This window comes from Branchiostoma lanceolatum, chromosome 9, assembly GCF_035083965.1.
Source record: "Branchiostoma lanceolatum isolate klBraLanc5 chromosome 9, klBraLanc5.hap2, whole genome shotgun sequence".
NCBI lineage: Eukaryota > Metazoa > Chordata > Leptocardii > Amphioxiformes > Branchiostomatidae > Branchiostoma > Branchiostoma lanceolatum.
In genome coordinates, this window is record NC_089730.1 from 2,273,362 (window position 1) to 2,300,700 (window position 27,339).

At 41.6% G+C, this 27,339-nt stretch overlaps 1 protein-coding gene across 3 annotated transcripts in view; it reads left to right on the forward strand.

The window, feature by feature from the left end:
- Positions 1 to 24,051, forward strand: part of LOC136441881 (LIM/homeobox protein Lhx9-like) — a 34,647-nt gene extending 10,596 nt beyond the window's left edge. For all 3 annotated transcript variants that reach the window (XM_066438425.1, XM_066438426.1, XM_066438424.1), the window contains 2 exons: positions 16,116 to 16,333; positions 22,035 to 24,051. In XM_066438425.1, the coding sequence (XP_066294522.1) occupies positions 16,116 to 16,333; positions 22,035 to 22,478 (662 nt within the window). In that variant the 3' untranslated portion in view covers positions 22,479 to 24,051. The remainder of the gene's footprint in view (positions 1 to 16,115; positions 16,334 to 22,034) is intronic.
- The last annotated feature ends 3,288 nt before the right edge of the window (positions 24,052 to 27,339 follow it).

Genomic DNA, 27,339 nt, shown 5'->3' on the forward strand with positions numbered 1-27,339 from the left:
ATGATCGCTTGTTGTCAAGTCGTATGATACAACACATTTGATCAAACCCCACTCCTTTATTTCCAGTTTTTTTTGGTATATATGACACTATATGTAAAATAACTTCATCTACAATATACTATAGCTATCGAGTGGCTATAAAAACTGCCTATAAATGTGTACATATTTGATAATTTCCTTGTATAACAAAATACGTGTATACAGGAAAACTACATACCCCTACCTTAGTTACCTAATACCGCGTTATGACAGGGGGGTTCCGAAAGATAACGAAGTTAGGGCAACAGCCAATGAAAGCTAAAGAATTAATGACATAATAGCTCTCATATCGGGTGACGTAGGCTTCTTTAATTTTGACAATTTACAACTAAGGTAACAAGAAGATACTCTCTCACGTCTGACGCCATTTTTGTTCCAACGATATCCATACACATTACAGGCATATCTTACCTACCCACAGCCTGTATACGAGATATGCCATAGGATATACAAGACGTTGTATATATACTCAAGCAATTAGCACGTTTACGGTAAGATAGATATTGTGTAATGGCTGATGTAGCCGTGTCTATACTGGATAACCATTATGCAAGTATTTCAGTATACACATTTTAAAACAAGAGCTAGTAACGTGCCGAAACAATTTCGTCTGTCATTTTGTACAGGTATACTTCTAACAGGTGTTTGGTGTGGTAACCTCAGACTACACTGTATACAAATTTTTGTCACACATTGAATGTAGGAATGGGAAGGTATCATACTGTGACGGAAAATAAACGTCACTATATTACGGAGGCTTAAAATTCAATATTCATCGTTCTCAAAAGAATTTGATAATTTCCTCCTATAGATAAATTTAATTAAATTCTAGGAGTAGACAGTCTTAAACTACAGTGTGAAAATAGATGAGTACATGTGAGAGTGTGTAGATCCCATTTTGATACACTCATATACATATACTATTTCAAAGTCATTGCTTAAATACTTTTGTGTATCATTGTGTATCTATAGTTGTGAAAGGAAAAATATCATATCTGCGTAGAATAGCATTTTTGTCATATCTTTAACACCATGGAAAACATTAGCATACGTATACCATTTACACATGATGATACGGAATCTTAAATGGTGAACATTTATACGTTTTACTCGTTGATGTAGTTCAAGACTATAGCAAATTGTCAACGCTGTAGTTTGGGTTCTATTTCGGCTAATGATCATTATATTGTTAATAGTTAATGAATAGCTTTGGACACATAAATATTCATACTAACATAACACACAGTTACTGCACAAATTCCTAGAGCTCCAAAAAGTCCAACTCAAACATTAATATCAACAACACTATCATTTTGACTTTGCGGTCCGCTTTATTGCTTCTTCCCTTCCCTTAATTCCAAAGAAAAGGAGAAATACTAATATCATACTAACATCACACATACTTATTGTTCCGAGTGCTAGAGCTGTTTTCTTGAAATGGAAGCTTAAAGGAAACCCAAGCAATATTAGGGTCCGAAAAATCAGATTTTGAAAGTCAATTCATTTAGTCATTTCTATACATGATGAGTTCAAACAACACTATCATAATGTATAGCAACGTCCATGATGCAAAAATACGACGTTGTTGTAATGTGAGAACCCACTGAAAATCGTGGCCGGAGTTTTTGTAGGCTTGCGAAACTAAGGGGATCATCGTACGGCATGAATTTGGCCAGTTTTAAAATCCTAAAAGTATGAAGTTATTACGCAAATGTCCTAAACAATGTTAGCACTACCATACAGCTTTCAATCAAGGAGATCAGTTAGGAACAACAGTAGAGTTACATGGCAGAGAGGCTGGGCGTGGGAAGCTATAGCAGCGTACAAAACGGGCATGGCTCGCGCAACCATACCACTGCCTTCTGTACTAAATATACGCAACGTTGCCTCTATCTATGTAGCGGTATTTCACTCTTCTTGTACAGTGTTGAAGCGGTAGTTTGAGTAGGACAAGGTCTGCATGGTGATAGGGACTAAGTGGTGCTGTCATCGCGTCGTCTTTCGGATGTGCACATTTGTAACTACTCCGCGGAAGAATTCGGCGCAGACAGAACTCTGAGAACGTGTGTACGATTCTAGTGAGGTTGCCACGCCTTGTTGTTGACTTCTGAAATCTCGTAGTCTGAACTCTGAAAGAAAAAAAGAGAAGGAAGGAAAATGAAAGATACTGTATGGAAGAAAGGTAGCGGTAAGAGATTGTAGACTTGTCCAAGGACGATACTTGTAAATAGATAACCTAGAGTGGGACATGGGATTAGGGACTGGATAGTACATGGCGCCGTGGGTTGGAAAACAGATAAACTCTACTCCGCGGAAATAGATAACGGTCTCTTTTCTTGAGTTCCGTTCAGAGGCAGAAAACAAATACAAACTTGAAAACCCAAAGCGTTCTTAATGCGGTTTCTGTGGACTACGATGCGGTGGTCAGAGTACGGCAAGAAGAACACAATGGTTTTATCTGTACGCTATATGCCATGAACAATATGACAAAACAGCTTGCCAATTCCATCGTAACTGCCCTCAACACCTCTCAATTTCGTACATTATCTTCTCTTAGAGTTACACCTCAATAACAATGAATAACGGCAAAACTTCCTCACCCGAGCAAGTTACGCCCTTATTCATAAGATTAGGAGTCTCTTTATCAAGGAATAACATATCCTCCCCTGGGATTTTAAAATCTATCCAGTTGCTTGAGTAACTGTCTTCCTACGTATCTTATTACCTAGATGTCTAGTCTTCATTGACGTTCCCTTGTGACTGTTTCGATGATTATCTACAAAACGAGACACCGCCCACAAACAACACTAAATCCTGAGTTTTACTGCGTTTTGTGGAAGTACTTTGTGAGAGAAATCTTTCCAATACTCTAATACACACCACAACACTGGTCTAGTACACACCACAACACTGGTCACAGCCGTCTCTTACTTTATACACCACCAAGATAAAGTCCAGAGATCATCCACTGTGGTGGGGATTGTCCCGATACGACCGTCTAATCTACTTGATCGAAGATTAATAGCTTCCTACAAGTTAAGACAGAAAGTGGTCGGAAATGTTCTTAGGAAGTTTGGAAACGGAACGGAAGAATGTGATAAAACATAGAGCGGTCACGTAAAAGTTTAAAAGTTCTGCAACACACCCCTTTTAAACTAAAGGTTCAGGGGATCAAGCATTTGAAAGATCGCTCAACGAATTACATGTATTCAAGAACAAGAACTTTTCTACGTTTTTTTGTATGTTTTGTTGTCTTTTGGATTATGATTTTTCATCGTGTACCATCTCCCAAATATAAACTCAAGAGACACGTAAACCCAATTTTGGTTGGCCAACGGTCGCTTAGCTATCGACGCCTAGTACTAGTTTACAGCTACGGTACAGATACGAATCTATAGATATATCTAAATGCCCTGTCACACTTGTGCGTTTATCAGAGTGCGCGTGAGTTCCGCAGTACATTTTTTTGGTTTAAGTAAATTTTGCGGGGAGGAAGTTGTTTTCTACTTTGACCCATCGTTGTGCAGTCTGGTAATCAAACCAAGGAAATTACTTCTTCGGCTGCAAACTTAACCTAAACCAAAAACATGTTAATACGCAACTCATGCGGGCTTGTACATACGTAAAAGTGTGACAGGGGCTTAAGAGGAAATATATATATAGTGCTTAATGTGGCGTATTTTACAGCAGCTTTATGAGTGCATTTGATGAGAAGTAATTTAAGGAAAAACTAGTATGACCCCCCCCCCCCCCAAAAAAAATCGTCCGTTCGTGTTTAATTTTACGGTTGAAGATTTTCGGACGTGTGAAATGCAGTATCGGTATACCAAATTTGTTTTTGTGTCGTAAGTTATGAGGGATTTTTTAGTCACTTCATGGATCTGTTTGTAGGTTTCACTTCTAAATGCCGTTATTCCAAGAGTTTCAATTCCTACAGGAGGTTCAGGAATTCTAAGATTCCATCCAAAAGGAATTCCGACCCAAGCTCTCCACTCTGAGTTCCCCTTTCCGAAGATTTCCGGACCGCAAGTCCCTTTAATGCCGAGTTGGTCTAACAAAGAACGTTTTCATTTCCCTTCACTGTCGGGCAGATAAGGCAAATATTACCGCGACGGGTTTTTATCGTCTAATCGGTTCCTTCAAATGGGTTAGGAAATCAGTTTAAACTCTGTCGTGTGATCTCTGCTTGGTGTTTTTCTATGGCGGTAAGTCGGTAGGTCAGACGAGCGTGGCCTCGTTCTAATCCGTGCTACGATTGGTGCGACTCCCTCAAGCCTTCGCCCACTTTTACCAGATTTGATGGCGTTCTTGTGTTACAGTTGCGTTTCTATGCCGTCAATCGTTCGGTTATAAATTAAAGCAAGGTCACAAGGAAGACTTTGAACTTGAATTGAAGCAGTCGGATCGCCCAATCGCTCCCAAGGAAGTAATAGGTTGTGAAGTTTGCGTTTCAATAGTCTGTGAAATGTGAAGACATTGTAGATGTTTTTAAAAAGAGTGATAATTGAAGGACATTTGCGTTCGTTTGTGTATTTATTTTTTTGACATAGAATAAACATAACCACGTGACCATTTCTTTATCCAATGAACGAATTTGTAGCATCACAAGCTTGAATTAAAGGATAGAATTAGAGGAAATACGACAGAAACATTTCTAACAGTACGGAAAAGTTTTCACGTCTATAACTTATGGTACATTTAGTAAGGAGATCTTGTTGGCTAAAAATATGCTATTTTGCGGATGTTCTTTTTCATCTTAAAAAAAGGAGGAATTCACGTGATCAGGACATCCGGAGAAGACCAAAACACGACTAGTTTAAAAATCTGAACGACTCTTTTCAAATATCCCTTTGAAACCTCGCTAGACAACTAGCGATCTGTTTTGTGTCCAACCCCGAAGTCACAGCCTCAACACCTTGACCCACTTGTGACAGAAAACCGACTGACAGGTACCCCCCTCCCCACGGGAGCAGGAAAAACAACGTTTCAACTGCGGAGTCCCACAAAAATAAACAGACCGGGAGTAATATTGATAATCTCTGTCCGCACACGTCCATTATGGTCTTTGATTTCAGCTGCTCGACTTTTCCCTACAATGTACAGGGTGTGTTCGTGACGTGATCTAAAACATACTGTCATGCCCCCCTCCCCCATGGAGTATAGCAATCTGTGTCTTTATCTATATAGCCGGTATAACCGCCATTCAGCGTAACACACAGGTACGCAGCGCGGCAACTGCTGGTTGTAAGCGGTGTTTAAAGCTATCTGAGCTAGGATGCTCCTACAGTACTTACGTGGCAACGAGTTTCACTCTACGACAGTTCTAGGGAAAAACGAATTTTTGAACACATCTATTCTGGGTTGATAAATCCAGTACTAGAAGACATTCCTTTTGAATGATATGTATAAAAAGGTAAGGTAGTTCCATAGCCTTTTTCAAGCCGTAGACACCTGATTGGAGTGAGGAAAGTCGCGTTAAGTGTCTTTCCCAAGAGCACAGCGTCTAGGAACGCCAAGAATCGGACCCGTGATCGTTCGCTCTCGTGCCCGCTAGCCTAGCCATTCGACCGACGCCACAGATATGAATGCTCACGGCAATAGAGCGTTTTCGTGTGACGTCACAGGGATACCAACATGGAGGCTTACGAAGCTATTTGCATTTCAGTGAATCGTAGCTCAAAACGTTTTAGACATCTAGACATCTTCTGACACACTCAAATAGCCTCCTTTTTTAAGTGATTATAGCTCAAAGAACAAAATACCAGTCGAGAGAAGAGTACTTGGAAACGTGGCGACAAAATATAAAAACGCTACGTACGCTGGAGCTACGATCCATTGAAATGCAAATTAGGGACACCAAGATGGCTGTCAGCATCCACCCGCTTCATATGAAAAACGCTCTATACCATATCTATTGCTATTGATACTCTAAGCTTCTTTCTATTGCAATAGTGCGCTACCAAAAGTGCTTTTTACACAACAGAAAAGTGAACTCGAGAATTTCTATAGATAGCTAACATACTTCAACAAAACATATCAAAATCTTATATCTTTAAGTTCATCTTTGAATTCATATTTTTTGCCAAAGAGCGTGTTTCTTGCACAGTTTACCATAAACGTGTGTTGTTTCGTGAGTAGACCAATGGGCGCGCCTCTTGCACAGCTTACAGTAAACGTTGCGTTGTTTTGTGTGTTCGGATCTGACGGAGGAAAGCTGCCGAGAGTACTCTCCTGAAGAACACATGTAGACGGCACTAAAATAACAGTGCGACTGTTCGCACCACTTTTCCTATTTTCAGTAAACATGTTAAAAGGAGGTCAGCCAGACAGACAGCCAGTGCTATGCCAAATGAGCCGTCTCTTTTGGTGAAGACATGGAGCAAGTGTGGTACTGGAACCATAGGAACAAACAAAACATACTAGATACACTCGTCTGTTCATACTAGGCTAGACCTAAGCTTGCAGCGGTCTTTTTTTATAGGCGTTTGTACAGAGAACGACTTTATGGTGCTTTCGTGGGCATGTGGCCTGGGTTGATCAGAATGTAGTATCGTCAGTTAAAAACAACGTGATTGTTACTTCTGTTGACGTTTAAGCAAATTGGTCTTGCTGGCGTTCTTACAAACTTGTGTGCGTTCGTGTGCGTGTGCATGTGTGCTTATGCATGCCTGTGTGTGTATGTGTATTGGCCCTGTCACACTTGTGCGTATATTCAAGTGCGCATGAGTTCCACAGCAACATTTTTTTTTGTTGGTTTAAGTAAATTTTGCGGGGAGGAAGTTGTTTTCTATTTTGACCCACCGTTGAGCAGTCTAGTTATCAAACTTAACCTAAACCCAAAACATGTTAATACGCAACTCATGCGGGCTTGTTTGTACGCACAAGCGAAATAGGGGCCGGGCTTATATCCGTGTGTATGCGCGCGTGTGTGCGTTTGTATGTGTTTTTATGTGAATGCATGTATATGTTACGTTATGTGCGAGTGTGTGTGTGTGTGTGTATTTGTTTATGTGTATGTGTGTGTGTAAGCGTGCATGTATGTGTGCGTATTTGTAGGTGTGTGTGAACCTCTGTCTATTGTTACTGTAACTGCGTACATGCAGGCGTGAGCGTGCATTCCGCAAGCGTGCACATGTTTATGTGTGCGTACGTGCACGTGCGCGTGTGTGCGCGTGCGTATTTCAACCCTACGCCCGCTGGACTTGCCTGAGGCCGGCCGGCAGGGCTCGTCACAATTTGTCCCACCAATAACCGTAAGTCAAACCCGGTCACGGGCAGGTTGACATGAAACTCCCCCATCGCCACACGAGATGAACTCTGTCCCTACTCGCCCTAGATGTATCAGGCAGTTCTTTATTTACTGACACAGTCCGACCGCCCCCCTCCCCCACCGCGTCCTGGCGACGGCCCCGTCGGCGGTCTGTGGCGGGGCCCTGTGTCGGCCCTCCTCTTGAGAAGGCCAGGCGGCATCCCCGGTCTCACTGCCAGCTTCTGATTACTTAAGCCCGTCCTCGCGTCTCCATTAAGAGGATTTAGACGGTAAGTTTTATTGGGAAAATTGAAACAGAATGTTGCCTGGCCGACATGTAGACATAAAAGCCGTGACATGAAAGTGCGGCCCCCATGACCCATGAAACCATTTATCCTGTAGCGATGCCTTCAAAGCCCGGTCGGGGAAAAGGGCCTGAAAGGCGCCGCCGAAACACGTAAAGTCTGCCGGGAGGCGACCAGTTGGGACCGGTCAGTTTTCAGTGATAAGAGAACTCTCTGTCGACGGTGGTTTGTGTTGTTATTTGGCCTTTAATGCCGGGAGTTCCGTTCCGCACAGGTCAGCCCGGTCCCCCGGGTCCTCTCCCGCCCACTGCCGCCTCCCTCTCAACCAGAACCGCCTCCTCGCTTAGACCGAGCTCAGACGCGTGGCGCTTCCAACATCCACAAACTACACACTCTCCAAGCAGAGGTTCGGCTCTTGCTGGATTTGACGTGTATTTAGGCGTACACATGTATGTCTTGTTGACGCAAAGAAAACGGGACAAAATAGAAAGCCGGACAAAACGCCTTAAACACGTCAAAAACCAACCATAGCCGTGCTTGGAGAGTACAAACTAGAAAGGTATTCATTCAAATCTCATTTTCTACAGAAAAATAACATAGAGAAAGAAACGTAACGTTAGAGCTAGAAGTATCAGTGCTTACGTTTTCAATGGCAATGCTAGATTTGTTAGCTTCCCTACAACATATTACAACATATTTACATTCACCGCAAGCATCTAAACGGCCACCATAGCAAGACTCATAGAAATAATGCCCTCCCCTAGCGCTTTGGCCAGACTTGTCTTAAACAATCTTCTGCCTCATCATATACGTTTGCTTCGTAAATTGAATTTGAACATTAATTTGTATTGCCCTTTTGTAGTTCGTAGCTGCCTTAGGCAAGTCGATGTACTTTTTTCTTGCGTCCTTAAAGATTTTCTTCTATCATACTCGTAGTAGATCTGAATAAATGTATAAAACCAAGGAGGTTATATTAATCTAGATGCTCCGTGATAAAACTGATTTGTCTGTGATCTCCCTTAAAGTTCTTTATATTGTCTTCATGGCCACTTTTCGCGTGTCATGTCCTTAGTAAGAAGCATTCTGAACTCGTTCAAATGTTCTAGTGAACCTAGCCCCGGTCAAATCCCCCCCCCCCCCCTCACACATGTTAGTTATTACAGCCCAACATTTTACAAACGTTCTCAAACGTCTTCCAGCCAAGCGCCACAAATATTTTGGTGGTGGCTTTAGCCGTCGCCTGGTCCGGACGTGCCTGAACTGTGCGTGCGATAGCGGCGACAGATGAGGGCTAAGCCGCCCGGGCTATCGTCAGCCTGCCGAGCTTAAGTTACTCCAGCATTATCTTCCCAAAGTAAATTTCCTTTGGATCATGTGTCACAACGTTGGGCGATCACTTATCCCATGCCCGGGACTCGATAAGAAGCTATGTAGCGTCGGTCTTATTGAAGTCGGGCAAAGATCGCTGCAATTCGGCGGCTATTCCACACGCAAGTCTTCGGGGAAAAGTCGGGAATTCGTCGGGCCGACTCATGCAAGACTGAAACAGGCCGGCAGCTGTTGTTTTGTTGACGAAACATTTCTGAAATTGAATTTTGTTTCATCGCTTTGCTCTAAACTAATAACAAATTGGTGACTGATGTACACGTAACGGCGGGTCCACCAAACCCTCAGACATCCCTAAGGGGGAGGGGGGCGGTACAACAAATATACTCAGTGTACAAACAAGGGGATTTCTTATATCATTATAGACTTCAGGCATATCTTTGTTTGTCCATTGTTTAACCGCTTATATGATCTATGCTATACTTAGATATGATTTTCTGCACATCAAATACGAAAAAGAAAATGCAATGAAATACATTGTGACGCTTTCTGTTGAAAACTCGAAATAAGAAAATTATCAGTAATACAAATATAGATAAAGGAAACTCTAGCAACCGTTAATAAGATTAACTTCAGTCAAGTCTGGAAAGACTATCTGAAGAAGGGATTGTATATTAAAGATTTCTTTAATTTTCAACCATGCAAAATATTAATTCTAGCACAAGTTATATAAGTACATGTATAACTATATTCTCCGAGATGGAAATGGGTTGTCATATTATTCTTTGATATTTGTAATTCTCGATTCGTATTCACTCGAATTGAATTGTATAAAAATTACAAGGAGATGCAATTCAAATGGAGACTGTATTAACGTCAATGTTTAGAAATTGTTTTTACTTGCGAAGTGCATAAATACTTTTTTTGTTTTTCGTTCCTGTGTTGTCTTAAAGTCAGCATTGTCATCAAGTTGGGTTAGGTTTTCAACCGTTTCTGTCATACAGTCTTACAATTGAGGTGGTGGTAAATAAGAATGTTGTTTTGGGCTTTCCATACGCACTTACACACCATGCATTGAGAGCACACACACACACACGCACGCACCCAGACATGTGGACAAACACACATACACACACACATGCACACACATACACAAACAGATACACACAAACACACACACACACACACACACACACACAAACACACACACGCACAAGCACACACACACATACATAGACACATGACATACACACACTCACACACACACACACCACATAGATACATACACACGTGCACACTGCACACACACACACACATACACACATACACGCATACACACACACATACAGGCGCGCGCGCACACACACACACACACACACACACACACACACACACACACACACACACACACACACACAAACAAAAAACACCTCACGCACACAAACGTGAGCTCCATACGCCAGTAGGTATAACCGATGTAAAACGCGTTGGCGAGGTAAGATTGGCGGCATACTTGGCCGGCACCAGACGGCTGAGAATGCCGGGCGCTAGTCGGCAAACACGCCCGGGGAAGCATGTTGGCGAGCAACGGGGTCGGGAGGGGTCAAGTTTGAACAACTGGCCCCGGGCGATTTGCGATAAGAATGACATCACCCGATAGCTCTTGCACCCGGGGCTGTACACTGTACACGCGGCCCCCTGTTCTAACACTTCGCCGCTAAAAATACTCACACACAAGGGGCCGAGGGGCGGAAGAAAGAACACTCAGTCAGCGAATTTTGACATATTTCACTGCCACGGATTGTTTTGATATGATAGTGTGAAATGAGAAATCTTGGCTGTCTTGGCGTGCTGGACTTTTTTTCTTCTGATCGCTATTTTGGACTGCTTCTTTGAATCACCCTTCCAAAGCAGGGATTAACAATTACAGTTTACACAATAAAATATTGACTTCATATTCCTATATACATAATTTCCATTGTGTATTCATAAGTATATGCATGGATGGATGGATGGATGGAAGGATGGAGATTGATGGAAGGATCTCGCAGTAGTCTTCTTAGGTACATATTCTTTTTATCACAGAGGCATTTTGATATAACAATTGTTTGGATCTAATGGCTGCATACTTTGATCTAACTATAAGTCCATGCTGATTAGATCATATTGATGACATCCGCGCGCGCATGAATTTTCGTCCGTTATCAAAGAAAAACAAAACCATTTCCGCGACCATACTGAAAATCAGCCAAAGCAGCTGCAAAACGAGCGAATAAATGCCGTAAAATGAAGAAATATTGCAGAAAACAGATACTGTCAATCCCAAAGTCAAAGTAGATGTGATAGAACAAAAATGAAGAATCTACCATTCGTTTACGTTGATGAACGTTAGACATAAAAGTAATAAGATATGCCAAAAATAGTTACTCAAGCAACTGGATAAAATTTTGAAACAGTCAGACGTTCTAGACAGCATCCGCTATCTTTCGTCAGTGACTAAAGAAAGATCTGGTAGAACTAGGTTTTATACCAAAACTCTGAATAAATATGTTAATGAAGTGAAGACAATTTTAGATGGTTCAACAAGGTTGTATGCTAATGAATAATTCGTTATGTGTTTAGTCATCATTTGTTTCACCTTCCTGACCATAAGATGTAAATTTCGTAATAAACTTTTTAAGGCAACACTATTTTTTTCTAAACTTTTTTTAAAAAATTCGCATCAGTTTTGGGGATCCCAAAGGATGTCATTCATATAATCAAATCAACATGGCCTAATCAAATGTGTGGCGCAACGTCTCAGACAGTTTCCTACAACATTGGCAGACAGCCAGGCATAGATTCTAGTATCCTAAGTGAGTATAAAAGTTGGCAGTGCACAACAAAGAAATGAAGACAATTAGGTCATTCACAATAAGAAGTTTCGTAATAAAAGTTTCACAAGCTTCGACAATTATGACAGAATTTAAAGAAATGGCGAATAGCGAAAAAATAGATTTTAAGTATTCCTCTCTGTTTTCCTTGTTGGCTGTTTTACTAAACTTTACGGAAGTGGCGGCATTTCCCTGAAACCGAAAGATTGCTGAACATTTGGGAGCAATTTTTCTTCTTAAATAAACCAGCTACATAAGACTAAAAGCTATTCGCAAACGTGACATTTATCATCTTATATCGTACAAAGAATCTAAGTTAGGAGGGGTACCAAACTGCCTTAATGACTTCTAGTTCTTAACTAGACTTAACTTATTGACTTAAGTACTTTAAAACGTTGTGTTGTCTTCGTGTCCGCCCTTCTTACGACTTGAAGAGGAAGACACTTTAAGAATTGGACCAGGTCCAGAACATACAGGAAATTAGATAGGTGAACTGTTGTCCTTGGCATTTATTCTGTAGCAATGTAACTTCTTTTAGTGAAGAACCGTGTCGAGTTCCGTGCGCTTCATTACAGAACCGCTAGGGGCGCAATATACAAGCTACGTTAACAACATGGAAATACTGTGCTTACGATATAAAAACTTTGCCTAGACAGTCTTACATTCATTTTTCAAAAACAAAAATTCGTATTGGATGTTTGAAATCTTGAAATATTTGCGCTGACTGGAAGCCGGTTTGATAGTTGAAAAGGTTTATTACCATAAAGACGTACTAGATACTGTAAATACTTTTAAGTTCGCGTGGATTTTTTTCGCGGTAGGGAGAAAATGGAGTGTTCGCGGTGGTTTTAATGTCGCGTTTAAAATAATAGTAGCGCTACAGTCATAGGTGGGCAAAAGTTTCGCGGTGGTTTTACGTTCGCACTGAAAGTTCACCGCAAAAACTGCGAAAATGGAACCATCGCTAACATTTCTGCATTTACAGTATTGTACACACACACAAAGCACACTGGGACTTAGTCGGATCCTTACATCTGCTTAGAGAGTTATAAGGTTCAGTAGGATCCTTACATCTGCTTAGAGAGTTATAAGGTTCAGTCTGATCCTTACATCTGCTTAGAGAGTTATAAGGTTCAATCGGATACTTACATCTGCTTGGAGAGTTATAAGGTTCAGTAGGATCCTTACATCTGCTTGGAGATTTATAAGGTTAAGTCGGATCCTTACATCTGCTTGGAGAGTTCTAAGGCTCAGTCGGATTCTTACATCTGCTTGGAGAGTTATAAGGTTCAGTCGGATCCTTACATCTGCTTGGAGAGTTATAAGGTCCAGTCGGACCTTACATCTGCTTGGAGAGTAATAAGGTTCAGTCGGATCCTTACATCTGCTTGGAGAGTTATAAGGTTCAGTCGGATCCTTACATCTCCTTGAAGAGCTCTAAGGTTCAGTTCTGCTTCGAGAGTTATAAGCTTCAGTCGAATCCTTACATCTGCTTGGAGAGTTATAACGTGTAAAGGTCTGTGAGCTATCAACAGTGCATGGCGCCATAGGTGTCGCAGGTGTCGCACCGCAGACTCGACCCCATGTAATATCGGGACCCTGCCACAACCCTTGTCAAATTAGAGCCCGGCACACAACACAACGAGAAACATAAGCGTTAGCAGCCGGCATTGTCAGTGATACTTCTAAGGTCTAGTTCTCTTCGCGAACTGAGGGTGGGAGGGAGGGGGTGAGGAGAAAGGAAGCCAGGCCTCGACCCAAACGGAGCGTGCAGACATTTCCCTTTCATCAAAGGGCGAGAGCCGCACTTGTCATTGACACGTCTTAGCTGGTACACATACTGTAAAAATGGGAAATGGTCGCTGTGGTTTTATGCTCGAGGTCTTCATGATGAACGTTTTAGCTTGAATTGAAAACCACCGCGAATTTCCTTTCATGTCTTCTGTCCGCCTACCCCTTTATTTCAACCGCGAACTCAAAACCATCGTGAACACTCAATTTTCCCTCTACCGCGAAGTTAAATCCCAGAAATATTCACCCTTTTAGAGTATTCTAGGGTAAAATGAGAAAGGTAAAACACAAAATGAAAACGATGTCAGGGCAAGAATTAAATCACAGAACCAGCAAATTACAGTAAACGTGGGGCTTTTTGTCTTTCTCTGCTTCCAAAAAAAGAAGCCCAGCCCGACTTGTCTTGATATAGCCAACACCGTCCTTAACACATGTATGTTTCATACATGTAGGTGTCTACTACATGTTCAAGACCACCTACCTGCGTATGGCCTTCGAGCACAAAATGGCACATAAACTTTCTATCTATTTTACGTCAGTGTTAATAGAAAAGGTCCGTTCAATACAATATCTTGAATCGGTGGAAAATGTGTCAAGCTTTCCGTAAAAATGTAAGCATAAAAATGTCCAGGATTGTTTGTTTTTTTACTTCATGCAATTTTTAAATCGCTCGTTGCTTATAATAGTGTATCTTCTTTTCGTATAACGGACTGATGAAAACTTATATCACATGCACATGCACATGCACTTACAGCTACATATATTAATAGTTCATGACGAGGTAGACAAAAAATGAATACACTTAAAACAAAGAAAAAGGGGACAAGAAGATGTGTTTGTGATCATTTTTCTGTCCTCTATCAGATCTGATCTTTTTTTCACGTTGTTCGTGTCCAATTTCACGGGTCCAAATCGAATCAAAGTATTCCCTGGGGGTCTCAGATCTTGCGGCTTCGCACGTCAAATCTTCCCCCGAACTGGATAAAGATGTCGCCTGCGCCGCCATGACAGCTGGGCGCTCCGACATGACCGACATGCTCCCGCCAAATGAAACACATCCTTGCCGCACGCGGCCACAGTCAACAAAAACCTGCCTTCCCTCAGAGGAAGGCCAACAGCGGTACCTTATTAAAAACTCCGCCTGTGAGAAGCTGACACTTGAAAACACGCGGCTTGGAGTACCGCAGGCACTTTGTGGCGGCGCCGGCGAATTGTTCTGTCAGGTTATGGCCATCTTTGGGCGGGAAGTCGGGTAAGAATGAAACTGTCGTCTGCACAGGCCTGACAACCGCTCAACTGAGAGGCGCCGATGTCGTCTGCAATCGTCTCCGCTCTTTGTCCATGTTTAGAACAGACGAAAAACCGCTGGAAAAAATGCTGGTAGGGAATGTGGCTTCCACGCCTCGTGAGCACGGCTCGATGGAAAAGACAGACTACAAACACATCACTTGCTCAAGTTCTACTCTCTGCAAGTTACAACATTGAGCAAAATATCCGACGTTTTTAAGTGTAAAACCCAATGTTCATGTCGGTATGCAGTTCCTATGCACACAACACTATTAGTTGCCACAGACAGTGCATAACGTTTCATATTTTTCTCAGTATCTATGCATTATCAATATCTAGTTTTGTGTTTAGCGCTTGCAACGGCACAGCTCTCAATGAAATCTGACCAAGATCTGCATTTAGCTATCTTTTATAAAATGTCAAGCTATGCACTGATTTTATAATTTATATTATAGAAGTACAGTTCACTTCTACCGTTTTGGTTCCCCGCTGTGACTAAAATGGTTTCATGACCCGCATTTTCTGTGTCAAGAAGAAGTCATGGCCTCTCGGTAGGGGGCGCTAAGCATCCGGGGACTCTCCAAACAGACAGGTCGCAGCCATGTTTCTATAACAGTTCAAAAACTATAAACATCGCGTTTTAAAACCAACTCTGCTTTTTACACTGTTTAGAAAATAAAAGTAAGGGTAACAGCACTATACTGATTGGTTTAGCGTTGAAGAGTCAGATCGATAAATTACCATGTCTATATATGATGTCATCAAAAACTCAAATGTACCTGGCAACTTCCAGGATTAACTATCCAACATGGCGGACAGCATTTACGTCATAGTCACGTGACCATAAACATGGTAATGATCATATTAACACACTACAAGCGGTACTATTTAGCATTGATGTCAATTTCAGTAACACGCCTCTTTCTATATCTACCTCCGTGAAAAAGGAGGTATTGTTTTCGGTCTGTGTGTGTTTGTTCTGGTGCGTGTTCGCATTTATTTGAATATTGCAAAGTGGCAGGATGCGAGGCGAAAATGGTGTAACTGGAGACTTGTAGGATTGAAAGGCTGGTTTGGCCCGGGTCGAAACTAGGTGCTAGCTTGGTTCGGGTCCAAAGTCCCGCAAGAAGGCAGGAAAATACATTGATAAGATTTGCCCGAAATTCATAATAATGAATAAATTAAAAATTCACAGAAACTCATATCTTATAGACTTAAAATGTTTCTGATTATTTGTTTCAACAGGTGACAACGATAGCGACACGTCCAGTCATAACGACGGTTACCAGCAGAGCGGGAACAGCCCCGGACACCAGGCACAGCGGCAGAAGCGCATGCGCACCTCCTTCAAACATCACCAGCTGCGCGCCATGAAGTCGTACTTCGCCCTGAACCACAACCCGGACGCCAAGGACCTCAAACAACTCGCACAGAAAACCGGGCTTACTAAGAGAGTCTTACAGGTAAGGAGGACCCCTCATGCCATGGTCCCATTTCCAATCGGTGGCCGGGTCGGGCAACTTTTGGGAACGAAAAATATTATATAAAAGACAACAAAGACACAAAACGTAAAAAGATTACTGCTAACCATATATTAGGTATTTTCTTGATATGTATTCTTTATTTTTCGTTTTCGCAAACAGCCCGATTGGAAATGGCCTCGGATTGGAAATGGCACCGTATGCGGTCCGAAACATAAAGATTTTCAGAAAGAGCATCTTTGGCTAATGAGCCAAAGATACTCTTGCTGGAAATCTTTACGTTTCGGACCGCATCTGTAAGCAGCGACACCTATAGCTGCAATGAACCAGCGTTACAGTGTTACAGAATACACGAGAGAAATCTAAAAAAAAAAAAAAAAACCGCAACCAACAAACTACAGAATACAGTGTTACAGAATACACTTCCTGAAAGTCTTAACGTTTGGGACTGCATCTCTAAGCAGCGACACCTATAGCTGCACTGTAAAGTGAAACAATCAGAATTGCCCTGAACAAGGTGACAGGCAGTTACCGAAACGTCGTTCTAAGATAAAGCACTTGGTTGCGTACCAAGAACTTAGTTCTCAAGTGACTTACGGACACTTTCTGAAAGCGTCACATTAAAGTCACTCAATCCAAAGTGCTCTGCAAAGTCCTAGAAACAAAACATAGAAAATTCGCTTAGCCGGGTGATCATTTGTTTCCGCTCTTTTCTTGCACAAAGGAATTTTTGTAGAAGCTTCTTTTTTATCGTCCATAGAAGCAACTCGTTAGAGGTCTAAGTGGAAGTTCATCCCGTCATAATCCGACCGCTAGGCCCTTGTTTACTGACATCTTGTTCCGAAATGGGTTGTTAATGGCGCTAGTAAGTACATTCTGAGTACCGGTCTCAACTTCTGAAGCCGTCGTTATAGGAGCAATCTACAAAAAAGCGAGCAACTTTAAACTCTTGTTATAAGATCAATTCAGGCAGTCAAGCTAGAACAAGGAATTCAGTTGAAAGGATTCATAAATCGATCATTAAGTCACGATACACATTGTTCTATTTGTTTCGAAGTTGTTTCTCGAAAAGTTGGACTGTGTCTCCAATAAAAGAAACCTTTTACTTGATAAAAAATGAGGCACTTGATAGCGTTTTGTAAATGATATTAGCATTTTGTGGGTTGACAGAAAAATAGATTCCCTTTAAATCTGCGTCGAAACTCAATATTGGTAAGAAGAACTAGATATCTAAGATATGTTTTTATATCGAGGGAATGTAAGAAGATGATGAATATTGCATGCAATTAGTGAAGTGTGCACATCTTTTTTTTCTAATTCATCTGAAGTCAGCTTGAGATCGGGCACTTTTAGTTTCCTACACCCTTGTTCCACCTATTCCACTAGATGCTGCGATATCGCTGCGACTGTTAGCTGAGCGACCAAAGATTTGAAAGATTGCTTAACGAATTTTACAGATCAAGAACGGATTTCCTTACGTTCTGTGTGTTTTGTTGTCCTTCTAATCATACTTTTCATCGTGCATCATATTCCAATTATAAAATCACGGGTCACGCAAATCCGATTTTGGTCGCTGTACGGTCGCTCAACAATCGCCGTCTAAACGGAAAGGTGAAACGCCACTTTGTCTGGGGCTATCGTGCGAAAAGTCAGACCACTTTAACCAAGTTTTTAGCATTCCCAAAAGACACCACACGACTTTTCCCCTCCAAGATTAGTCCATAGCTTGAAACAATAACATGTTGGGATCCGCATACCAACAGCTTTGGTGTGGTAAGTGTGTTGACTCGAACAGAGAAGCCTACCTAATTCTCTATATCCGGGCTCTCAAACACTGCGTTTTCCGGAGCTTCACTGGGGAAAAAGGGGTCTTTGAAAATGAGAAACACACTTCTAGCGTTTTCTGTAAGAAATTAGCAACGCTATTTCAAAGTTTTTCAACGTACCGTCAGAATTACAAACAGGATTAGGAAGCTTTGGCGGAAATTTAACTTTAAAGTTACAATAATCCAAACAAAGTTTTAGTGGAGAGTTGAAAATGTAAAACTTCGATTGAATACAAATGACAGATAGGCTTTGGGGAGTGAGTTATTTTCATGTCACGTCCAACTTGAGAGTGTATCGAAAAATATGTTAAAAAGGTGAAAAATCACGAATGTCATATTTCTGTCTGTGCCCAGAAAAATCCCAAAGCCGGGGGTATTCTCGCGACTTGTAGATGTAGCATACAGAAAAAAAAATACAGAAAAAATATTGAAAAAAAGGAAAGCTGCAGCTACGTCTTTTTAAGGGCTAGAGTACCGGAAAACACCCAGGGCGGAAATATTGCTATTCAGTACACTACTTTCATCAACATCAAGTTTCCTCTTTGAAAGATTTTAACAAAAACGCCCCTGCAGTACCAGAGCAACCTGCTACGGGGCCCAATCCAACACAAATTCTTCCTGACTTTGCAAGATCATAGCACGTCCAGGACAAAAGATACAAAACCCTTTCGCTGCATGCACTATCAATGAACTTTTCTGCTGCAGTATCAATGAAAGCTGGCAGGCGGCCCATAATCAAGCTTGATCTTTGCCTCCCCAAGACCTACACACCTATTAAGTATCATTACAATCAATCTATACATGTAGCTTCCTAAGTTACTGCTAGCCCTAATATGCGGAAACAACGTAGTAGAACGTACGTGTTTTTATTTCGCAAACTTCCCTGTATTCCCTTAGGTAAGAATGAAATACTTAAGTAGACGAGTACAAGGTCATATATTCTAGACATTTCATTTCATTTATTTTATTTTACCAGGGAAATCACAGCTCAGGCCTGCGGCCTGTTTTTCAGGTGTCCCTGGACACGTGCACATACATTAAGAACACAGTATTGCACATATTTCATTATAAATAAGCTAAAACATCAGTAGAAAACATATCGCTACAGTCCATTTTTGAAAGCCTTCAAACCGGTGAGTCGTCTTCGATCAACAGAGAGTCCATTCCAAAGTGTTGGCCCCTGGAACTGTAAGACACGCTCTCCCTGAAGAGTAATACGTGGTAGTAGTTTAAATGATCAGTCCGTTCCTTCCAAAAGAAAAAGAAGAAAATACTGATGCGAAACAACACTTTAGAACGTGTTTTCATTTCCTAAACTCGCTTGCATTCCCTTGGGTCAGAACAAAATATTAAAGGAAACCCAAGCCATGTTAGGGCACGAAAATCGGATTTTGAAAGTAAACCGATTAAGTCATTTCTATATACATGATTAGTTCAAACAACATTATCGCAATGTATAGCTACATCCACCATGCAAAAATACGACGTCATTGTGATGTGAGAACTCGCTGAAAATCGTCGCCAGGGTTTTTGTAGGCTCGCGAAACTAAGGAATCATCGTAAGGCACGTTTTTGCGCGGTTGTAAAATACTCAAAGTATGAAGTTTTTACGCATGTTTGCTAAATAGTGTTAGTATATATCACTACCATAAATATTTCAGCATTTTTTATTTTATTTTCATATTTTAGGCCCTGATATTGCTTCGGTTGCCTTTCAAGTAGACCAGAACAAGGTCATATATTCTGGACATGCTCCTCCTGTAAGATAATACGTTGTAGCAGTTTATCGGATCAGTCCGGTCCTACTGGGCGTGTGTAGACGGGGCCAGATGAAAGCGGCGGGGACTGGCGCCCGCACAGGCGGCGTCACACAGGACAGGAAGGCGATGTTTACCGTATCAAGAGGGCATCAAAACGCGCTGACCCCGCCTGGGGGACTTTGTTAATCAAAGTCAGAGACCTTTCATACATAGCTATGACCCCACATTGATAAAGTATTCTGAATACGTCATTGGTGCGTTTTTCTGCATATCATACAGAACGTATATGAGCACGTTTCTTGCGTTCCTTTACTCGAGTTTTATACCAATTGTATATCTGACGACAGCAAAGAATGCACTGTGACTTAAACTTAATTCCACAAAACTATTGATACATGTACTTGGTCTAAATCTAAAAAAAAGGCGAGCGCAAAAAAAGTGGTCATCTCTCAAAAAGACATGAAAGAAGCACCGTTTGTTAAGCTGTAGACAAAAATTAGAATATTACACAAAAGAAAAAAATACCAAGTGTATTCATTTCTTCTACTTTTCCTCCCTCTATTGTGCCGGGTAGCATATACATTTGCAAGGCTTGCAAGTTCCCTTGGTATTACGGACAATACTTACTAAATTGTGAATGCATAAAAGAAACGAACGTCATTTGATCGGTACTTCGTTGATTTCCGTACGTATATGACAAGTCCAATAGAGAGAGAAATGATATTCAATGAGCTCGAGGCTTGTGAAAACTGGTGAGGTTGCGCGATTGAAGAACTGTTTGAAAGTCATCAATATGAGCTTGGTCACGATTCAGACGTTGTCTTCCGGAATTGCTTCTGTCTGTTTTGTTTTGTTTTGTTAGAACATTTATTTTGTTTTGTTTTGTTGTGTTTATTGATGGCCCATACGTGAGTTTACATTCCGCGGTCGCATTTGTCGTAGGCCTTCGTACCTTTCTGATGTCGTACAAGTTTCACGCAGATTGTGACAGAACCAAGGATCTGATACAATATCTCCTGTAACAAGACAGCTGAATTCTGCCCGACACCCGTACGACTATCACAAAAATGAATTCAGTTTGCGATCGTAACACACGCTTACGACAAATGTTCCTAGACCCTTAGTCTATTTCTAGCCTCTACCAGGCCCCGCGGATGGCTGGGAAAAAAGTAGAAATTGGCCAAATAGAGTGAATAGTATGCTAAGGGACTCGGCTATGGAGAGAGGGTCCGATATGCCATCCTAAATGAAACCCTGGCAAATATTATCCTTATAGACGGCGTAGTTAGTCTGGTAGAGACTTGTCTATTTCTGTCAGCCGTCGCATGTGTGGTGTTAGCTCCCATTGCGTGACCGGGCGGGGGAGTTCTAAGGCTCGGCCCGAGCGCTCAGAGTTCGAATTCCGCTAACACTTCTGGAGAACGCCCCGCGGGAAGGTATCAGTGTTCGCAGCCATGTCAGACACGTGCCGTCGGCCACATCTTACAACCAACCCATATTGTACCAATTCAAACAAAGACATAAAAACTTCAGAGGCTTCAGTGATCTACAATATGTTTCGCTTGAAATCCCTCGTGGAAGGAATTGCGTTATGACTTGCTGTGTCCACGTTCTCCGCTTAGTATAGACGATTGGTGCAAAATGGTGTGCAAATTATGGTAAAAGCATGAAAACTGGCTTAAATGTTCCAGAAACAAATTCTAGGGCCATTAAAAACATGCTGTTTCATGGCACCTTTTTTTCGCTTGGCAACGAATACGTCAGGTAGCCAGTGTCTGTATTTTTGCCTGAAGTCGGTTAAATTTTTGGCCCAAACGACACGAAATTCGGTATAGTGGTAGCCAGGACCTATGTCTTTAGACGTTGGAATTTCTCTTTATCATGAAGCTCCTTTAACTTGTCTAATTTCTCTTTTTGCAGTTTTAAGAATGTACTTTTTTTGGTTTTGTGTCATGTGCTTAAAGGTGCACATATATTGTTTCAACAAGACTACTGTATATAGTAAAAAAAAGCGTGCTCTTGCCTCTACCTACATTTACCATGATGTTTGGTCAGAAGGATGGTTTAACTTATACTAATCTATTGTATTCCCTCCAGGTCTGGTTTCAAAACGCAAGAGCGAAGTACCGCCGCAACCTTCTCCGCCAGCAGTCCGACTCACAGAGCAGTCAGAACTCCCAGAAGGACCCCAGCATCACAGAACTACCCGCCAGCACCCCCGCCCTGGGAAATGTGGTATCGCCCAACTCGCGATCTTCAGGCAACAATAACGGCGGCCAGCCCAAACTTACGTCATCCAACATGCAGGACATGAGCCCGACAGCACATGCGCCAAGCGTCGGCATGGAGTGCCACGTGTCTCTCGCCTCGAGTATGACGTCATCAGATGGACACATGCAACCACTCACTCATTTGGACATGGCGCACGCGCACTCGCCATCCTTGTCAACTCTGTCCCCGCCAAACAATGCAGGACTTTCCACGCATGCGCAGTCATTCCTCCAGGAGATAGGCCGGGAGTTACCTCAAACTACTATGTGACTGGACATGCGCAGATCACAGGCAATACGGACGTTGCATTCTTAAACTGAACTATCCGAAGATCTGAGCAGGAGCCCTCCATGACAAAGAGAAAAAGACGTTAGCTAAAATATAATCAATCATCAGAATTACACAAGTAATGCCATTTCAATTACAACAGCGACAATAAAGTCGTCGATGTGCCAACTCTTTTCTGTTCCTCTACAGCTTATGTTGAATTTCATTTACAACTTATAAAAAAAAGAAGAAACGTTATTCAGATGACAAACAGTCTGCTTGATAACCATTTCTGTAATGACATTTAGAAGCAATAGAATCCCTCAGTTTAGATTATCATAGGGTTTGCACATACGTGACTATGGCGTAACTGTTTATTCTCCAAGCAGAGGTTTCGGTCGAGTAGCTCTCTCTATATATATATAGGGTAAGAGTCTCGTAAAAAAAATCCCGGACACTCCTATCCTACTCGACCGAAACCTCTGCCTGGAGAATAGTAACTGTTGTCCACCATGCTGGATGGTTGAAATTGGAAGTTGCCAGGTGGTTTTGCATATGTTATTGCAGTAATGTAACTGTGGCATTAAACAGCATGCAAATGTATAGGCCTGACTTTCTTATGATCAACCAATCAGCATGGTGGTTGTAACGTCATGTGAGGAAACCCCAAATAATCCACCTCACATATCTAGGGCCGCAGGACAGTGTGAGTAAGGTCGGAGGTTACGGACTTCATGCGCACTCACAGCTGTGAGATGGCTTATACGATGGAAATTTCTGATAAGAAATATGCTAAATTTACCATCTAAAAGACTCGTTATTTGTTCCGGTAATTTTACAACACGATTGTGATATGCTTGTTCAGTTCAACAACAAATGCGAGTTTTCCTAAGCTTTCCGTGTCGTGTGATCTCCGTGTAAGTGAGGCAACAACTGATGTAAATATTCCTTCACAAATTTTACTATGTCGTCTGAAACAATGAAACCGACCCAGTGGGCAAGCATATCATGTTAACCGCCAAGCAATTCAAGACAAAACCACAGAGTATTACCGCATTATTCCATGAAATATACCAGGATACAATTACATGTGAAATATGTTTGCATGCCGCTCACACGTGACTGTCACATGCTCACGGCATGCTACCATCGCAGGTGACGTAATGTGATTTCAAATGAAGGTGCACACATAATTTTCATGTAGTCTTTTCCCGTGTATTCACGTTGAAAACTCTCTTGATAACAAAGATTCAAATCATTGTGAGGAAACATTAGAAGCTACTGAAGTACTTCCTGTCGTATTGTCTTCAAATACATGATCTGAACATTTCGCGAATTGTTTTTGTATGAGATGATGAACATAACCGATGTTGCTACCCAACGTTTATCACTGTTGCTTATGATTGTCTGGTTTTATGACTTAAACGAAGATGTACAGATTTTTTCTACTTTCATACTCTGTGTTATGGAAGTAAGTGAGGAAAAGATGGGCGCGTGTTGCCCTGTTTTGAAAACTTGGACAATCTTAAACTTGCCGCTTGTGGAAAATCATTAAACATATGTGGAATGTCGACAACTTTTCTCTCATCTTTATTGTGTTTGTTTGGGGTTAGGCCACGATCATGCTCGTCGTACGATTGCCGTACGATCCGAAATTGTATGCAGTCTTGGAGATTGTCGTGCATCTGTACAGTAGTACAAAATTCACCTGTCTTGTTACAGAAAAGGCTGTCTTTGTAGGTTGGTTCTGTCACAACCTGCTGGAAAATTCTACGACATCATAATCGTACGACGGCCTACAATGAACGTGACCGCGCCAGCAGAAGTAAAGGATAGTCGTAATATTTTCCTAATTCGTTTCTTATTTTGTCTGATGGTATTTATTCCAATGTTAGTTCAGTGGCACCCAGTCCTTTTGCTCTTCTGTAAAATACAATCAATAACTTGAACTCCAAGTGCCTTTGACAGATTGAACGACAGCGGATAAAATAACAAAAATACCATGACCTGAAATATAAGAACAATTTCATAGCTCACATCCTCGATTTATATATATTCCCATGAAAAAGGGATCGAATAAGTAAAACATAAAAAGAAGCTGTTATAACCTCCCCCTAGTAATCACTAGCATTGTTCTTCGTTACTACATCGCCAACAAAAAAAGCTAAGGTATTGTATCTACATCTTAACTCACGTTTGGATAAAGAAGAAAACGTGGCTTGTATTCAGTGCGAAGAGGTTTGAAATCTAGTCTTGGCACAGAAAGTTTCCACCACCGGAAGTCGGTGTGAGTTTATGGTATGAACGTTTACAATCGGTTTTATCTGGGTAAAGCCATGTTGATACGGGTACTTAACGACTAACTCTTGATCTGCCATCCCTTGACCTTAAGGGTCATCTCGGAGCTTAAGTCTAATTTTGTCGGTTGATCCTGATAACGCCGCCGTTAACTTAATGACTTGTTTTCATGGCGGAGCCAGATTTGCGAACACGCCTCACAGAAGTGGCTTTGTATGGACGGAATTCTCGGGGAGCATGGTTGAGTCTTTAGGAAAGGACCCGGTTACAAAACGACAGCAAATAAACACTTAAAAAAATCTCAACAAACTATAGCCCAACATTACTTCAAACTATTTCAACTTTCTGATGTATTTGTGACCTTGCAATTTTCGGGGTCGATGCAAATTTTAAACCAGTTATTAACGAATCCTTCGAACTTTAGCACAACCTGAAGAAAAAAACTCTTTTTACACAACCGAGATATTTAACACAAGCATTTTCACTGCCGTGAGGAAACGACAGTTGATAATACCGTATGTAGTTCTGTTTTGGAAATCATATCAATACAATTATATTGTTGAGATTTTCATCATTGAAGCACAATTTTCTTATATGTCTCTCACAAAACGATTGCAGTGTGTGAGGACAATCCTTTTATCCGTCCTTCAGTCCCGGGACAGAAATTTGCTCGTTGGGACGGAAAAAAATTCAACCCCTTCCGTCCCAAAAATATCAATTTCATGAGATAAAACTGATGAAAATGTATTTTAAAAGCTTGAAATGGCAAATTCAACAATGACAATTAAAAAACGGCTCCCAAACAATGAGTCGGACGGAAAAATTAAAGCTGGAGACAGCCCTGCGGTTCACGCTATTGTAACCAGCTTCGAAAGTTAGCCTTGCCGCTATGGCTGCCAGGAGGCATGTAAATTTCTTCTTGTAGTCATTGAATAAATTAGTCTACATTCGTATGTTTTCTCACAAATTGAGGCTTTCTTGTGACAGAAATGTTGGCAAAAACCCTTGTCAACGGTTGGTTCTGTCATAGCCTTGCCGTAATTTCTACGACAAAATTGGTCTCGTACGATGAATGCTACAGCTCCTTATACTAAAATAGTTAGGCCTTGTGCATGACTAACAGTACTAGTAAGCAACGAATACTTCCAATTATTGGCAAATACACATATGAAATAAAGAACTTTGCTTTTGACTTTTGTAGCAATACAGTTGAATGCTTCAATGGAGTATAAGATAAGACGCTATAGAAGGAATCCAAATTTGTAATGACATATTGCTAAGGAACTGCACTTGCAGACTATTGCTAACACAAAGACGCATTTGAATAGCTCTGATATTATCAAAAAAGACGTTGAAATGGATCTTTGATGAAATATTTAAGTTTGCGATTAATTCATAGGTCCATTCAGTCACAGACTAGTTTCTATAGGGTTTACATATTTCCATTCTTTGAACTGAATTGATGTATAGGATGGAGAAACATTCACACTATCTGTTTCGTTTCACTTCAACTTCAACTAAAACAATTCTCGTGCAAAGTAGCAGGTTTGACAGATTTTGTGGGGTATAGGAGATTATTGTACTAAACTCGCGTCATTTAAATCAAAACAGACGCTAATCATGTACCCATGGATTCAAGGGAAAAGAAAATCCCAAATAGTCAAAACTTCCCGGAGTTCTATTACTTCGTGAACTTGTCAACGAGCCAAAGTTTATCGCTTTCACCGCAGACAAGTCTAGCTAATAGACACCCCCGTAAATAGAGTGTTACGTTCCGTTTTCTGTCAGGAGGGCGGGTGTATTTGGTTTTGTAGGGGTGCTAAGGATTGGGTTTTTTTCAGCATCTTTATTGCCGACGCTTCTTGCTAAGTAACACCCCCGTAAATAGAGTGTTACGTTCCGTTTTCTGTCAGCAGGACGCGGTCATTTCCGTTTGTAGGGGTGGTAAGGATGGGTTTCTTTTCAGCGCCTTTAGCAGGCTAAATGGTTGGCGCCAGACAGATAGAGACGAAATCACAACCATGTGGGGACAAGGCACGCAGCGAGCGCGCAGACGATTGGTGACGCCGGGGCCTGTCAGCTACCATAGGACCGCGCCGATAAAAACTTGTTACAACCATTTACCGAGCCCTTGATCAGTCAGCGGGCAGATTTACTTCAAGACGCGAAGACTTTGACACATGACCCACCAAGGAGTCGAGACTTTTACGATGTTTAGCCTAAATACTCAAGGGTATTTCAAGGAATAGTGGTGGATACCGTCTCCATGACAACCGACTGTACATTCCTTCGCATCGTCTGAGCAGGATTATCTACACGAGCTCTAGTGCACTGAACTTAAGTAACTTGGCACCAAAGACCAAAACGACAATGCTAGACAGCTTCCTCGACTCAATTCTTACCGGTCCGAGGCAAGATTCCAACCGGTCCGAAGCATGATTCCAACCAGTCCGAGGCATTTCCAACCGGTCCGCGATACATTTCCTTACGTGCTGCGGTAGAATTCCAACCACTCCGCGCCCGTGAGAATTTCCTGCCCTACGCGCTGCCCTGCGCTGCGTTCCTC